At 46.9% G+C, this 17899-nt stretch overlaps 1 protein-coding gene across 1 annotated transcript in view; it reads left to right on the plus strand.

The window, feature by feature from the left end:
- tcerg1l (transcription elongation regulator 1 like) overlaps positions 1-17899 on the plus strand; it is a gene marked incomplete at its 5' end in the record, with an annotated part of 294947 nt that overhangs the window by 43831 nt on the left and 233217 nt on the right. Inside the window, one exon of the mRNA XM_085994022.1 lies at positions 12122-12276. Coding sequence (XP_085850148.1) covers positions 12122-12276 — 155 coding nt within the window. The remainder of the gene's footprint in view (positions 1-12121; positions 12277-17899) is intronic.

The following is a 17899-nucleotide window of genomic DNA, read 5'->3' on the forward strand; positions in this document are numbered from 1 at the left end:
CTACTCCTGCTCCTATTTTTCTATGTGTCTATGTTTCTAAATATTTGTAAAGGAGGAATATAAAAGGATCAGGGGAGAATGGGGTTACACAAGAGACGACTCCTTTTATGCTGTAATTTCTATAATTCTATGAAAACTTTCCTTTATTGAGTCTGATCTCTAGACTTGACTATTGCAATGTTCTCCTGGCCGGCCTCCCGCTTTTCACACTCCATAAACTTGAGCGCATCCCAAACTCTGCTGCCCATACGCTAACTCGCACCAAGTCCCATTCACCCATCACCCCTGTGGTCCTAGACTCAAATTGGTTTCCGGCCCAACAACGATACCCGGACTCCAAGGGTTAAATTACGAGGAGAGATTACACAGATTAGGGTTGTATTCCTTAGAATTTAGAAGGTTAAGGAGTGATCTAATTGAAGTTTTCAAGATATTACTTGGAACAGATAGGGCAGCTAGAGAGAAGCTATTTCCGTTGGTTGGGGAGTCTAGGATTAGGGGGGTATAGTCTAAAAGTTAGAGCCAGACCTTTCAGGAGTGAAGTTAGGAAACACTTCTACACACAAAGGGTGGTAGAAGTTTGGAACTATCTTCTGCAAATGGCAGGTTTGATGCTAGATCAATTGTTAATTGTAAATCTGAGATTTATAGATTTTTGTTAACCAAAGGTATTAAGGGATATGGGCCAAAGGCGGGTATATGGAGTTAGGTCGCAGATCAGCCGTGATCTCAGTGAATGGCGGAACAGGCTTGAGGGGCTCAATGACCTACTCCTGTTCCTATGTTCCTATAAATCCAATTAAAATCTGATACGAATGAAGATTCAACTATTTTTAGTGCAAAATATTTAAGCCAGAAAGTTCAGGAACAGCCAGTAGAAATGGCAGATGCTAAGGAACATAAACATGAAAAATATGTGACAGATTAACTCTGTCTAAAATGGAGTTTCTGAGTCCCACACCGTTTTTTTCCATTGATTTTATTTTCCGTAACCCATTGTCCGATTTAAGCTACTTAACTCCTCTGCTTCACAAGTAAGCAGCAGGTTTTTGCATGTATCCTGAAGGCTTGGACATTGATAGATTAAGAAAAAGCATACATCCAAAAGTCTTTAATAACCACACAATGAGCATCAAAAAGGAATAGAAATGTTGGAAATGTAGCCATTATTGACATGACAGGAAATATAGAAGGGCATCCAGCTATGAACATGTAGTTGTGTTCTGCTCTAAAAAGTGAAAGGCTGTTAAAAATTTACTTCTTCAAAGTAGTGAAATGATGGTGTGCAATGCAGAAACCATTCTTGTTACTGAAGAGCACCCTTACTAATTTAATCTGTCAATTGAAAACAGCCTGGCAGTCATGACAGATTCAGCTTGATATATGCACCATCAGTAAAGACTTGAACGTGAATTATACTTTATCCTATATATCACGTGTTATTTTTGATTTTGAAATGTTCGATACCACACCACAGGTGTGAAAGGTCTTGCATTTACCAGCTTAGCTTTTACACTGCCAATAGTTTTTGTTTTTGGTTCTGCTAGAGTACTGGGCTAAGTAACAGCCCTCTTTATGTGTCAGTTCACTCCAACCTAACCCTACCCTTGGACAGTCAATCCAACTCACAATGCCATTTATACAGTTATTCCAACTTCACACTGCCGGTAACAATTTTCAGATTTTTGTGCTAAATAATCTCTCAGGCTCAATGTCACTGGTCAGTCCCCTAAGTTGGCCTCATGTCTCTTACAATCCAGGGAAGACGCTTTACTGCCCATTATCTAGTTGAAAAATAGCCTGACTCCAGGATCATAACAGAGAACAAAGGTGTTGCTATGGGAACCCGCATGAGCCCAAGCTATGCCTGCCTTTTCGTGGGATATGTGGAACCTTCTTTGTTCCAGTCCTACTCTGGTCCCCCTCCCTCACCTCTTTTTCTGGTACATTGATGACTGTTTTGGTGCCGTTTCCTGCTCTCGCCCTGAACTAGAAAATTTCATTGACATTGCTTCCAATTTCCATCCTTCCCTCACCTTCACATGGTCCATCTCCGACTCTTCCCTTCCCTTCCTCGACTTCTCCGTTTCCATTTCTGGGGATAGGCTATCGACAAAGATCCACTATAATTTCTTATGTTCTTCTAGATTTCAATAGATTTTTGAATATTAAGTGAATCAAGCGATATGGGGATAATGCAGGAAAGTGGAGATGAGGTAGAAGATCAGCCATGATCCTATTGAATGGCGGAGAAGGCTCAAAGGGCCAAATGGCCTACTCCTGCTCCTATTTCTTATGTTCTTATATGCCCACTAACTCCCACAGCTACCTGGACTACACTTCCTCCCACCCTGCTTCCTGTAAGGACTCTATTCCATTCTCACAGTTTCTCCGTCTCCGCCGCATCTGTTCTGACAATGTCATCTTCCATACTAGTGCTTCCGATATGTCTTCCTTTTTCCTCAACCGAGGATTCCCCTCTACTGTGGCTGACATGGCCCTGCCCCTCCCTCCCAGAACCACAATAGGGTTCCCCTTGTCCTCACCATAAACTCTGCCCCTATCTTTTTTCATTATCTAGAGTCATCTTTTGTTTCTTAACTTGTCCCATTACCATCTCCTTTTGCCTTGCACCATCGTCCCTTTTGTCTCTTAATCTCTCCTGCCTTCCATCCTATCACAGACCTTCCCTTTTGTTCTTTCCGCCCCTTTCCCTGCCCCTACACTTGCTTAAAAACCTGTTCTGTGGCGTACCGATCACAGAACGGACACAATCCGCTTTCCGGTCCGTAGACTATAAATCAGGCGTCATGCCTTTAAGAAGGATCACACCTTTAAGAAACTCAATCTGCAACATAGTTAAGCCCAGAGCGGGGGAGGAGCAGTCGAAGCTGTGCACTGATGAAAGGCAGTCGTACTTTGTGTAGTCTCTGACTCCATTTTGTGTTCAGCATGCAGCCTCAACAATTAAACCTTTTCTGTTGAACCTCTCCGAGTTCAGTATTTTTTGCTAGGTGTACGTAGACTCCTATATTGGTGACCCCGACGCTCAGGACGACTCCTAAGCGTAACCATGGCTGACACAAACGCAGTTTCTGTGAAGCTGCCGGAGTTCTGGGAGAACCTGGCCACCGCCTGGTTCCTTCAAGTCGAATCACAATTCCGACTCCGCGGCATCACCGCCGACGCAACAATGTACGACTACCTCCTCGCCTCCCTGGGCAGCTCCACAATCACGAAAGCCTGGACAACACTACAAAACCCTCCGGAGGAAGGCAAGTACGCACATCTCAAGGCCGTGCTCATTAAAAAATTCACAGCCTCCCAATTCTTGCGCAACTGCCACCTCCTCGACCTCCAGGGGCCTCGGTGACTCCACGCCGTCAGACTTGCTCTCACACATGCTTGCTCTGACTGACGAGAAACCGCCCGGCTCCCTCTTCCGCACGCTCTTTATCCGCCAACTACCTCCCAGCATCCGCCCGGCGATCGTGGCGTCCAGCCTCACGGACCTCGAGGCCCTGGCCGACGAAGCCGATAAGCTGCTGTCCGCCAGCTCCAACCACGCCGTCACCCCCGACCTGGCTTCCGCAGCGTCGGCACGCGCTCCACCCTCTATCGCGCAGCCACACAGCTCGGCCACGAGGCCCCCCCAGGCCACCACGTCCCCCAAGCCCTCCGACCCAGGGCTACTGCTACTTCCATAAACAGTTCGGCGCACGGGCACGCCACTGCAGCCATTCCTGCACGTTTCCAACCGCCCCCACACTGGCCTACACGATGGCCGTGGGGCAAGCAGGCGTGCTGCTGTACGTTACGGACAGCACCTCCGGACGCCGTTTCCTATGCGACACGGGCGTGCAGCGCAGCATCATCCCCGCGTCCGCCCTCGAGATCCAGCGAGGCGGCTGCGGCCCTGCGCTGGCTGCCGCCAACGGCACCGACATCCGGACGTACGGCACCCGCACCGTCACCATCGACCTCGCAGGCCGCCGCTACCACTGGGAGTTTATCACCGCCAAGGTGCTCTCCCTGCTCCTCGGTGCGGATTTCCTGTGCGCCCACGGCCTGTTGGTCGACATGCCTCGGCGCCGCCTCGTGGACATGAACACCATGTCACCTATCCCGGGCGCCATGGCCCCCCCCCAACCCGCCGAAATGGCGTGGCAGTGCCGCGCCCACTCAACGGACGACTACTCAGCACTCCTGGCTGAGTTCCCAGCCCTCACCAACACGACCTTCTCCGCGAAGGTTGCTAAGCACGGGGTAGAACACTTCATCCCCACCACAGGCCCACCGGTGTATGCCCACGCCCGCAGGCTGGACCCGGCCAAGCTGGAGATCGCGCGGGCCGAGTTCGCCACAATGGAACAGTTCGGCATCATCCGCCGCTCCAACAGCCCCTGGGCCTCCCCACTCCACATCGTCACCAAACCCGACGGGGGATGGCGCCCCTGCGGGGACCACCGGCGCCTAAACGACGCCACCACGCCAGATCGGTACCCCATACCGCACATTCAAGACTTCTCGGCTAGACTGGCCGGCCACTCAGTTTTCTCCAAAGTCGACCTGGTGCGCGGTTACCATCAGGTGCCAGTCCACCCCATGGACGTTCCCAAGACGGCCATAATCACCCCTTTTGGGCTATTCGAGTTTCTCCAAATGCCCTTCGGCCTCAAAAACGCAGCCCAGGCCTTCCAGCGGCTCATGGACTCGGTCCTCCGGGACCTGAAGTTCCTCTTTGTCTACCTGGATGACATCCTGGTAGCTAGTTCCTCCAAGCAGGAGCACATCGAGCACCTCCACACCCTGTTCCAGCGGCTCAGTGAGCACGGGCTCATCATCAGCCCAGCCAAGTGCCAATTCGGCCTCAGCAGGATCGAATTCCTCGGCCACCACATCACGCAGGACGGAGCCATTCCCCTGCCCGCCAAGGTGCAAGCCGTCCAGCAGTTCCCCCGGCCTACCACCATCAAAGGCCTCCAGGAGTTCTTGGGGATGATCAACTTTTACAACCGCTTCATTCCCGGAGCGGCCTCCCTCATGCGGCCCCTATACGAAGCCCTCCGGGGTAAGAAAGACAGAATGGCGATCGAGTGGTCGGCGGACATGTTGACCGCTTTCGACTCGACCAAAAAGGCGCTCGCCAACGCCACCATGCTCGCTCACCCACAGCCCAACACCAGGGTGGCCCTCACCACGGACGCCTCCAACCACGCGGTCGGCGCCGTGTACGAACAGTGGGTCGACGGGGCCTGGCAACCGCTGGCCTTTTTAAGCCGCCAACTGCGCCCCCCGGAGGCCAAATACAGCGCCTTTGACCGCGAGCTCCTCGCACTGTACCTGGCAGTCCACCATTTTAGATTTCTTCTGGAGGGCCGCCCCTTCACCACGTTTGTCGACCACAAACCCTGACATTCGCGATGGCGAAATCTGCGGACCCGTGGTCAGCCAGGCAACAACGCCAGCTCGCCGCGGTGTCCGAATTCACCACGGACATCCGGCACGTCTCCGGTCGAGACAACGTGGTGGCCGACTGCCTATCCCGCCCCGCCGTCCACGGCGCCCACCTTGCAGTGGACTCTGCTCAACTGGCAGCGGAGCAACGCACCGACCCCGATCTGCTCTCCGCGCCCACAACCCTCCCAGGGCTGCGACTGACCGATGTTGCCTACGGCCCGTCCGCCATCACAGTCAAATGCGACACCTCCTTGGCGCAACCCCGCCCCGTAGTCCCGGCGTCCTGGCGAAAACGGGTGTTCGACATCGTCCACGGCCTCTCACACCCCGGCACCCGCGCGTCCATTAGACTGGTGGCCAACTGATTTGTCTGGCGCGGCCTGCGCAAAGATGTGTGGGTCTGGTCCAGATCCTGCATAGCTTGCCAGCGTGCCAAAATCCACCAGCATATCAAAGCCCCACTCGAGGAGTTCACCGTGCCAGAAAGAAGGTTCGACCACGTCCACATTGACCTCATCGGCCCCCTGCCGCCATCACAAGGTCACACGCACCTGCTGACAATCGTGGACCGTACCGCCCGCTGGCCCGAGGCCATTCCACTGACGTCCACCACCACCGCCGACATCGTGAGGGAGTTCATCGGTACCTGGGTCGCTCGGTTCAGCGTCCCCTCCGACATGACGTCGGATAGAGGCCCGCAGTTCACCTCTGATCTGTGGGCTGCCATCGCCCGAAACCTCGGGGTGGCCATTCACCGCACCACGGCTTACCACCCCCAAGCCAACGGACTGTGCGAGCGATTCCACAGGTCCATGAAGGCGTCCCTCCGCGCCAGCCTCGAGGACGAGGCTTGGATCGACCGCCTCCCGTGGGTGCTACTCGGCCTACGCTCCGCGGTCAAGGAAGACCTGCAAGCCTCGGCGGCGGAACTCGTGTACAGCCAGCCGCTGTGCGTACCCGGAGAGTTCCTGCCCACCGCCACGACCCCCTGGTCGGCTGACCAGCAACGCCGCGCTTTCGCCAACCGAGCACAACAGTTCGCGCCAGTACCCACCGGCCGGCACGGCGAACCAGCAACCCGCATACCACCTAGCCTGCACATGGTCAAATTTGTTTTCGTGCACCATGACGCCCACCGAGGACCTCTACGGCCCCCATACGACAGACCCTACAAGGTACTCCAGACGGGGAACAAGTTCTTCCTCCTCGAAGTGGGCGGCATAACTGACAAGGTGTTGGTCGATCGGCTCAAGCTGGCGCACCTAGAGCCCGATGAACCCGTTCAAGTGGGCCAACCCCCACCGCAGGGCAGACCGCCTAAGAGCCCGACGCGTCCGACCGCCCCGCTCCCGACACCAACCGCCAAGAGCCGTTCCGGCCGTGCCATCAAGCCGCCACGCCGGTTCGTATACTCCCTACTAGCGGATTCTGGGGGGAGCTGTGTGGTGTACCGATCACAGAACGGACACAATCCGCTTTCCGGTCCGTAGACTATAAATCAGGCGTCATGCCTTTAAGAAGGATCACACCTTTAAGAAACTCGATCTGCAACATAGTTAAGCCCAGAGCGGGGGAGGAGCAGTCGAAGCTGTGCACTGATGAAAGGCAGTCGTACTTTGTGTAGTCTCTGACTCCATTTTGTGTTCAGCATGCAGCCTCAACAATTAAACCTTTTCTGTTGAACCTCTCCGAGTTCAGTATTTTTTGCAAGGATTACGTAGACTCCTACAGTTCCATCTCCAACTTTTCCAGTTCTGACGAAGGGTCATCGACCTGAAATGTAAACTCTGTTTCTCTCTCCACAGATGCTGCCTGACCTGCTGAGTATTTCCAGTATTTTCTGTTTTTATTTCAGATTTCCAGCATCCGCAGTATTTTGCTTTTCTATTTTCTATGCTACTTGGTTTGTGAAAAACAATGAAGAGAAACTACGAACTCTTGGTCGTGGGTCCATCAGCTCTATTTAGACATCTCAAGCTAGCTGGTGTAGGCTTTTAAAAACACAACAGTGTTAGGTGTTTCAGAATCATAAAACTCTTCTTTCTGTATTCATTTCTAATTTGCTACACCTAGCACAGAGAGGAAATGTTCCCCAATCGAGATTTTACACATTAAACTTCAGATAGGTACTCGGGTTAAATCAATAATCTTAAATTAATCTGAAATGAAAAATAAAAGAGTACAAAACTGTGAGAAATGGTGAAGTGAAATTTATTCAGCATTTCTCTTATGGTCCATGTCCTAGTACAGCACAAAGGCCTTTGCAGATGGTAGGTTATCTGGCTCATTAAGATAATCCAAGATATTTGTCCTGCTGAAACGATTATCCCTTATCATTGCTGATTGTGAATGGCAAGACAATTATGAAAGGTCTATCAGCTAGACTGAGGTCGTATATACTGAAGATCATTGGCAAGTGTATCTTATAAAAAACTTTTTTACAGAGCATCTAGTTACAAGTAACGTGCGCACTTTGATTAATTTGCTCCATAGGTAAGTTTAAGTAAATCTTATACACAGTACTTTCATTGGATGTAGAGCATTGAATGGGAATTACTTGATATGAACTGGAAATATTTTCCCTGAGTCCATAAGGAGGATGCGGATACGTTACTTTATTCCCATTACCTTTTAATGGAACGTAAAATCGGGCAGGATGTAAAACCAGTGGCCCATCTAATCCTGTCAGTTTCCCACCTCTGTTCACATAAGTTCTGTCCCTCCTCTTTTTACAGCCACAAATTGAAAGTCTCTGATTAGATCTGAATTATTAGACAATTTGGGGGAGAAATTCAGTATAGCCCCATTTGGGGTGCTAACTTCGCCGGTGCGCTAAAAGTAGCGCCCCAGAAAAATTAGCGCCCCCGCGCCAGAAATTGGTCGGTTGTGCCCCAAAGGGAAGCGAGGCGCTACCAGTTGGGCCACCCGGGGATCGGGAGTGCAGGCAAAAGAGCCCGGCATCCAAGAGAAATGCCGGGCTCTTGGAGCGCAGCCGGCACTCCGCAGGGGGGGGGTTCCGGAGGCCGGGGACGGGAGCACAGGCGGGTGCTGGCAGGTGGCCAACAACAAAAATGGCCGCCCCCGTACCGCGCCTTTAATTTGCGCCTCCCCGGCCGCAGGTACGCCACCCTGGCCCTGTCGGACATAGCGTCCGGCGGTAAATCAGGGGGCGCTCCCAAAGATCGCGGCCGGGGCGTGAGCAGGGCGCTGCGCTCACCGATGACGTCATCGCCAGCGGCGCAGCGCTAACGGTTAGCGCCACCACTAACCTCCCGCTGAATTTGGCGGGAGGCGTGGGCAGTGCCGCGCCCGGGCACTAGTTGGTTTGCGCCCCACTTAGCGCCCTCTTAAGGCGTTAACGGGTGGTGCAACCAACTGAATTTTTCCCCCTTTGTGTATTATGGGGGTCAAGATACTTAATTTTTTTGTAAATTATGATTACATAGAATTTTACAGCACAGAAACAGGCAATTCGGCCAAACAGATCTATATTTATGCTCCACACGAGCCTCCTCCCAGCTTGCTTATCTCACCCTATCTATATATGCTTCGATTCCTTTCTCCCTCATGTACTTAACTAGCTTCCCCTTAAATGCATCCCTGCTATTCGCCTCAATCATTCCATGTGGTAGCGAGTTCCACATTCCCACCATTCTCTGGGTAAAGAAATCTATTGTGACTGAGCTCTGTTTTGGTGGCTTAACTTCCCGATTAACTTCCAGTGCCGCTGCTAATTGGAAACCCTTGCATTCCTATTTGAAAGTTGATTGCTTTCACAGACAATTCCGCTGTTTCGGGCCCTAACAGATCACACCTGGAATCTCATTATTTGCTCATTCTGACCAGGCTCACAAATTATGCCATGCTTTTCTCACTAGATTCTTCCAGATTACTATTGCGTTTTCTCACTGATGCAATGAATTCTGGCTTTATCTCTCCAACAAACCTTTACAGAATACCATCTGGAGTGTTATAGTTTAAGTAAAGTGCTTGAAAGCACTTGTGAATCCTTGGTAGAAACAGGTTCCATCTTTGGGGACTTTGAATGTAATTAAGTTTGAAATGGAGCGACAGGGTAATACATGAGTTACGTAATTATGTATTTTATTTGATATGCACAGTATAGATACTTTATATAATGCTCTATCCATACTATAAGCATTGATGTACAGTGTAAGTTTCCTGTGAATTGTAATGGAACTACAGGATATATAGTCTGATCCTGATAATTCCTGGTTATTGCCTTTGTAGTAAGTGTACAGATATTGCCTTGAATTCAGATCTGAAGTAGTGGTTTATTTGAGTAGTTTTTTAAGTATATCTTATTAAAAACACTCAAGCCAGATGCAAGCAGTCAATTTGAAATGAAAATTGCAAAATAGAACAGGAAAGTAGCAATTTCTTTTTAGCTGTGGTGGAGATCAAGAATATGTCTAATTTTAAACTCCTCTGTCCCTTTCACCTATTTCCATTGTTTCAGCCATTGAAGAATAGCACTGTACTGGCCGCGCTAGACGTGCTCCTATCTAGCTATCCAGCAAGTTAAACACTCATTCAAAAATAATTCTTCTGAAGCTGTTTGCTGTTTGAAGCCTTTACTTGAACGAATTTGTGAAAAGATATTGCGCTTGGCCTAACATATGAAATCAGATTACATTGGATTGTAAATGGAACCTCTCATGGCAGATTCTCCATTACTCAAGTCAGGTTCTTCCTGGCAAAACTGCTTCCTGGGGTTAACAGGAAGAAAGGTAGGAAGGTCAAATAACCTCTCACAGGAAGAAAGGAACAAAGGTCAAATGACCTCACACAGGAAGAAAGATCAGATGACCTTTCCAGCATACAAACTGTTAACACAATAACCGCCACCAGAGGGTGCTATTGCATGTAAAAATGTCCAGAATGTCACATAATGTCCATCGGTCCAGAACAAGCACAGTAACACCCATTTTCTTTTAAAGGGAGATTTTCTTTTTTTTAAATACAGCTTTCCCTCCTTTCTGTTCATCCTTTGCTAAAGACAGTGATTTGGCTAAGATTTGATTCCACAGGCACTAGCAAAAATCATTTAGCTAGTCCATGTGGCAATTCTTCAGGGCATTTAAAAAAAAAGAATTTTATGGCCCCACGAACATTTGCTATTCCACTGCTTCTATTCTACTCCGCCCCTGGATCCTTTCCCACCTCTCTCCCCCGCCAGAGTCCTTTCCTGCCTGCTAACTCCGTGCAGAATCCAATGGAGCGAAAAATCGTGTGGGTGTAAAATGGGTGACCGACCCGAACCCGCCCCAATCCCGTCGAGCGAATTAGGTTAAAATCAGGTCTGTTACAGACTAAAGAGCAGCCTTGTAGGGATCAGGGAACAGCTTCTGTGCCATACTTTCAACTTCGGAATGGTGCATAGTGTAGAAAGATCTAAAGAGCAACTTAATTTTTCTTTGAAACGGTGAGATTAAAAAATAAGAACTATAAAATGACCTGACACTACAATTTAGTTCTTTGCAGATTGTGACAACTATTAAAATCTAGGTCTCAGTGCAATTTATGTATATATGTTGGGCCAAAAATTCGGGTCGGGGGCTTCCCGCGGGTGCAAGCCCCCGATCTGCACTCACCCTGCGTGCTGACATCTGAGGCCCGGGCCTGCTTGCATTTCCTGTCACAGGCCCGGTTCAGATGTCAGCGCGCAGTGCTTACCTGATCCAGCAGCGTAGTTAGTGCGATGTGCCGGCTGGGATCAGGTGAGCACTGTACAACCAATCAGGGGAGGGGAAGGTTCATTCATGAGTTTGAGAGTAAGAGCTGTCAAACTCACGAAAACTACGGGGGCCCAAAACACTATTTAAACTTTAAATAAAAATTTAAAAAACATCCCAATCATTAAATTAAGTATAAATAAGTTAAAAAAAATAATTGAAACAATAATTTTTTTTTTTGAAAAAAATAATTTTTTAATAAAAAGGTTCTAAAACTAAACTTACCTTATTGTAGATTCTTTAAAATAATAAACCTGTGGAAAAAAAAATTCTAAATTACACTAAAACACCACTTACCTGTAAAAATAAATACTTACGTGTGCTTTTTACAAGCGTAAAGACCGGAGGCCTTTACGCATGTGCAAATCCCCCAAAACAGAGGAAATCCAAGACGCACGTGCTGCCCCCTACAGCGCACGCGCTAGCCTCTTCAACTCTTGGGTTGGAGGAGAGGAAATGCCGGTTTTCAGCGCATGCGCTGTGCATGCTGAAAACCGGCATTTCCTCCGGCCAGACGCGTTTGGGGAGGAATTTCTGCCCCGTTATGTGTATTGTCAGAACAAATAAAGAGTATTATTGAGTTGAAACAAACTGTAAATAGGATTCATTTCTAATTTGTTAAAGGCAAATTTTCTTTGGATCCATTTCTTGAAGTTGTGTTGTGTTGTGATCCAATTCCGTATTGTTCTGTAAACACGAGCGGAATCATTGTTCTAATGGTACGCGACTTCCACTGATGCAATACAACAATATTTTTCAGCAAGAGCTAAAATCGACACTCAGTTGTGCTTTAAATTTAGATAAATTATTTACCATACTGGAATCATTCAGTAAAATCAAAACCAAGACTTCTTCTGCAATATTTCCATCCATTATTTTATCAGTGTAACTTTTTCTATGCGCAGGTGTGTTGTCTGGACTGGAGATGACCGTGTTTTCTTCTTCAACCCCTCAATACAACTGTCAGTGTGGGAAAAACCAGTGGAACTTGAAGGTCGAGGTGATATTAACAAAATTATTCAAGACCCTCCTCATAAGCGCAAAATAGAATTGGCAACATGTAAGTATCAACAGTATAAATGCTTTATATTATGTGTATTATTTGGAGACGTTCAGTAACTGTAATCCATTTTTGCCAAAATGACATTTGAGTAAAATTCATTTGCGCCCAAAAAATGGGCACGCAGGGGATACACGGAACAATCCCTGAGCCTCAATGGATAGACCTGAGGCGCACCTAATATTAGGCCTCGGGCTTCATTATCATCAAACCAGCAAAAGCTGCGGACACTTAATGGGCGTCCCCAGGAATCTCACCAGAGAGGAGGCCTCGGAGATCGCAGTGGCCCTCAACTGAAAGGGACAGGGAGATGCGGGCAACTAGGAGTGTTGGGCGATCGAGATCGGGGAGGGTAGCGGTGGCAATCAGAGGAGGCCGCAAGCAGTGGGGGAAGTCAAGGCCGCAATCAGAGGGGGGGGTGAGCGGTCACCAGCTCCACCCAGCTCCACATTCAGATAAATATTTTTAACAAACTTACCTTTCTGGTGCCGGTTTGCAGCAGTCCCTTTAAGGACCGCCCGTTAGGCCGCATGTAGACCTTGAAAGCAGCCAGCACCGGCGCTGGGTGCCTCAGTGCAGACCACTATTGCTGAGAGGGCCTCTGACAGATGTTAGACTCCTTAGTTTCATATGAAAAGGGTCTAATGCCTGTTTCGGGCAAGGGCCCTGGACGTGTATATTTTTGTCTTTACCAATATGGCAGGCTGCATATTTCCATTTCGTAGTGAGCATGTTTTTGCTACTTGCCATATCGTAGGCTTAAGCACCTGTTTAGCGCCTGAAAAATGGTCATGGCGCCATCAAATTTCTTGATACCCCTTTAATATGTGCCAAAAAGCGAAAGGCTCTGCTGTGACTCCCAGTGGGTCAAGATCCCACCCAAAGAAAGTGCAGAGTAATTTAAAAAAAAGAAAGTGCAGAGTGAAAGGCAGGTAATTCCCACTACAAAGAGAGACAAAAATGGAGTGTGATTCATCCTTTACCACAGTTCCGTGCCCCACAATAGCTGAGTCAAGCTGCCATTGAGCCTGAGACGTTATCCTGCCTGACGTTTTGACTAAGCAATGATAGATTGCCCAGGTGGAACCTAAAGGAGAAAGATGTTTTTAACGTGACAAATAATATGCACAAACATCAGTGTGATGTACGACTCTTGGGCTGTAAATGAAGCAGAGTGTGTCCACATCCAAATCATGGATTTTAAGTTCAGGGTCAGGGTGGATTATTCATTTAGACTTGGAGATGCAGCGCTAATAATTTATTTTCCTGATACTTCAATAAAAGCTTTGCCAGAAGGGAGATTTATCTTGTTGACATATGGTTGTCTTATCGAGATGTGCTGTTTTAAGGCTTTGTTGGTGCAAAGCAGTGACAACTTCATTAGAAAATATGAAATGAGAAGTAATTCAGTCCATGAAGCCTGGTGCTTCCAACAGACCAAATATAATTTACAGTACTATTATCGAAGCAGCACCAAAATCACAGGGTGTAGTTATACGGCCACTATTATGTTGCTATAAAAGATTGTGGACTTCCCCTCCCGCTAAAGAGAGGCCATTTCACAGTGCCTTGCTTGAAGTTTAACTTTAGTACTGTGTCAAGCTGGGTGTAAAGGTGCCTGGGTGTTTTTAATTAATTCAGAGTTTTTGTAATGAATGCTGCCACCCATTCTCTCAATGCATTTAACATTTACTGGCTGGGACAGATCATTCCCTCTGTATATAAACACACGCGTTCCAATGTTGCTGGCACTCAACCGAAGAGCCACAGTAATGCTATTGAGCTATTTGTTAATCTACTAACTGTGCACTTAATGAGCTCAAAGGTTAGATATTGCTGCTGTGCAGTGTCCATAGCTTTAACATTTTTTGCTCCTACTGGCTCAGATAGAAGTGTGGGAAACCCATTGTACGCAGAGCACTATGTATTAACTCATACATGTAATGTCAAGCATCCTGTCTTTAACATTAAAATATGCTACCCCATTGTAAACTAATTATTGCACATCACTTGTCAATAACTACAAGATATATATGCATGAAGTAAGGCAGTAATTTTTCATAACAATGCAGATATCATGTGCCTCAAAGAAGGGGATGTGTGCAAAATTTTACATCAGCCATACCAAAAAAATTCAACTGTGATATAAGCAAAAACTTGCAAATGTTGAAAAACTTAAATAAAAACAGAAAATTCTGTTACTACACAGAATGCCCATTAACCTCTGAAAAGAGAAAAGCTTGGTAGATGTTTTGGTGGCACTGAAATGTAAACCTATGTGATGTTCAGGCATGTATTATATGCCACATTTCAAGATTTTTGATTTTTTTTCACAGAACGGATTTGGGAATTAATTATGTTAAGTGTTGACTTTTTTTTAAAAAGGCTGCAGTCATTGAAGATGTGCATTAATACTAGAACAGCTAGTTTGTGGAATGCCTTAGTTCATTGTCTACTTCAAACAGAGGCAATGAGAGCCAGTTAACTCATTCCAGATTAATTAGTGGAGCTTGCCCAGGTCTGCACAAGACACACTGGATTGCCTGGGTGCAGGGAATACCGGATACTCCGGAGAATCAGAGTGCATGCCTGAGGAACCCACCTGGTTTACCTCTATTAATTGAAGGGACTCCTGTTGTAACATTCCTGGGTTATCATATTACAATTTAGATATTGGTCAGTACAGGAACACTCCTGAGGATGTTCAGTTGCTTGTTTCGCTGTACCCAAGAGAATAGCTAAGGCAGACCCAAAACTTGCATCAATGACAAGTAAAGTTCAATCATGACATGATAATAACAGGCTGAATGTCAACAAGTCCAGTACATTTCTGCAGTCTGTTAGGGATACACACTATCTCAAATTGTACAATTTGTGCTGGTTTATTTTTACTGAAAAAAATCGCTAATAGCTTTGAAGCAGCTATCTTTTATCTCTACTTCAAAGGTAGGGTAATTGATTTTGTTCCAGGTCCTGTGTTGTGCTGGTGTTGGAGGGAAGTTGCTTTGTAAATTGCACCCTGTCATTCAATGTACAATCAGTATTGTTTATAAGGATTTTGTTAATGTACTATGTCAGGCTAAATGTGTTTTGTGTCAATAATAGCTAGCCGGTGTGTGTGAAAACGGCGAAGTGATATGTTTCAAATCAGCATGCCGCAGCTGCAGTCACTGAACCAGCTAGGATTCCAGACAATGCCTATTTAGCATTCCATGGGGTCTCTGTGATATTGTGATTTTAATATTAGTGGAATCTGCATTGTTGTTGCTTTGATCATGATTGACTGACAGCACTATCTTCAAAGGAGTAAAGAATATAAAACCTTTCCGTGTACATGAGTTCTTAGATTTCTGGCAGCTGGTCAGACTGAAGAGCTCAGTAAGCATCTAACTCGTATATTCTGTATGAATTCCCTTGAGTGAAGGCTATGGCAAAAGAATATAGGGCTAAAGGTCATTGACCTGAAATGTTAACTCTGCTTCTTCCTCCACAGATGCTGTCTGACTTGCTGAGTGTTTCCAGCATTTTCTGTCCTTATTTCAGATTACCAGCATCTGCAGTATTTTGCTTTTGTTCCGGGCCTTAGCACTTTGGATAATTGAGCGAAGGCCAAATTTCTACTCCCCTAGCACTGCCCCCTGATCTTCTGATTGCTTTTTTAAATGGGTCTCGCTTGGCTGTGCCCAAAGGTGGCAATGCAAATAAGTAATTTTCATTGCATTTATGTCAGGATGACCTGTGACCCAATTTCCAGGGGCAGCATCAGTCGCAGGTCACGTGCAAGCTGTCCCATAAAAAGATAGTGTAACGAAAACTTAAAGAATAGTTTGGGTGCTGTATGAAAGGTAAAGTCACTGGAAACTGTATTAGTTAATGGCCCTGAAATTAGGATCGGGAGCTTGCCGCGCGTGCAAGCCCCCGATCTGCACTCACCCTGCGTGCCGACATCTGAAGCCCGGGCCTGCTTACATTTCCTGTCACTGGCCCGGTTCAGATGTCAGCGCGCTGTGCTAACCTGATCCAGCGGCGTAGTTAGTGCGAGGTGCAGGCTGGGATCAGGTGAGCACTGTGCAGCCAATCAGGGGAGGGGAAACTCATTCATGAGTTTGACAGGAAGAGCTGTCAAACTCATGAAAAGTATGGGCTGCCAAAACACTACTTTAACTTTAAATAAAATTTTTAAAAACATCCCACTGATTATATTAACTATAAATAAGTTTTAAAAAATGTTTTAAACAATTAATCAATTTTTTGTAAAAAATAAATTTTTTAAAAATAGGGTCTAAAACTAAACTTACCTTACTGTAAATTCTTTAAAAATAACAAACTTGTGGAAAAAAAATTTCTACATTGTACTAAAAGCCCACTTACCTGTAAAACTAAATACTTACGTCTGGTTTTTCCACGCGTAAAGACCGGAGGCCTTTACACTCGGGCAACTGTGGAAAAAAAAAGGAATTTCACTGCGCACGCGCTGCCTGTGCAGTCGCGCGCGTACTGCCTCTTAACCCCTTGGGTCAGAGGACAGGAAATGCCAGTTTTCAGCGCATGCGCTGTGCATGCTGAAAACCGGCAATTCCTCCAGGCACACGCGTGAGTGCCCCGTCCGTACTCACGCGTTGTGCCCGGAATTACTGGGCCAATGTAGCCAAGTTTGCGGATGATACAAAGATGGATGGGAAAGCAAGTTGTGCAGAGGACTCAAAGAATCTGCAAAGGGATATAGACAGGCTAAGTGAGTGGGCAAACATTTGGCAGACAGAGTATAATGTGGGAAAGTGTGAGGTTATACACTTTGGCAAGAAAAAGAAAAAAGCAAATTATTATTTAAATGGAGAGAGATTACAAAATGCTACAGTTCAGAGGGACCTGGGGGTCCTTGTGCATGAAACACAAAAAGTTAGCATGCAGGTATAGCAAGTAATCAAAAAGGCAAATGGAATGTTGGCCTTTATTTCAAAGGGGTTGGAGTATAAAAGCAGGAAAGTCCTGCTACAACTGTACAGGGTATTGGTGAGACCACACCTTGAGTACTGCATACAGTTTTGGTCTCCTTATTTAAGGAAGGATATACTTGCATTGGAGGCAGTTCAGTAGGTTAATTCCAGAGATGAGGGGGTTGACTTATGAGGAAAGGTTGAGCAGGCTGGGCTTATACTCATTGGAATTTAGAAGAATGAGAGGTGTTCTTATTGAAACATATAAGATACCGAGGGGGCTCGACAGGGTAGATGCAGAGAGGATGTTTCCCCTCATAGGGAAATCTAGAACGTGGGGGCACAGTTTTAGAATAAGGGGTTGCCCTTTTAGAACTGAGATGAGGAGGAATTTCTTCTCTCAGAGGGTCGTAAATCTGTGGAATTCTCTGCCCCAGAGAGCTGTGGAGGCTGGGTCATTAAATACATTTAAGGTGGAGATAGACAGATTTTTGCAAGATTAGGGAGTGAAAGGTTATGGGAAGCGGGCGGGGAAGTAGCTTTGAGCCCAAGATCAGCGGGGAAGTAGCTTTGAGCCCAAGATCAGCCATGATCTTATTGAATGGCGGCGCAGGCTCGAGGGGCCAAGTGGCCTATTCCTGCTCCTATTTTGCATGTTTCTTATGTTCTTATGTAGTTCAATTCTC

This window comes from Somniosus microcephalus, chromosome 8 (assembly GCF_052327205.1).
Source record: "Somniosus microcephalus isolate GS21.2 chromosome 8, FLI_Smic_1.0, whole genome shotgun sequence".
NCBI lineage: Eukaryota > Metazoa > Chordata > Chondrichthyes > Squaliformes > Somniosidae > Somniosus > Somniosus microcephalus.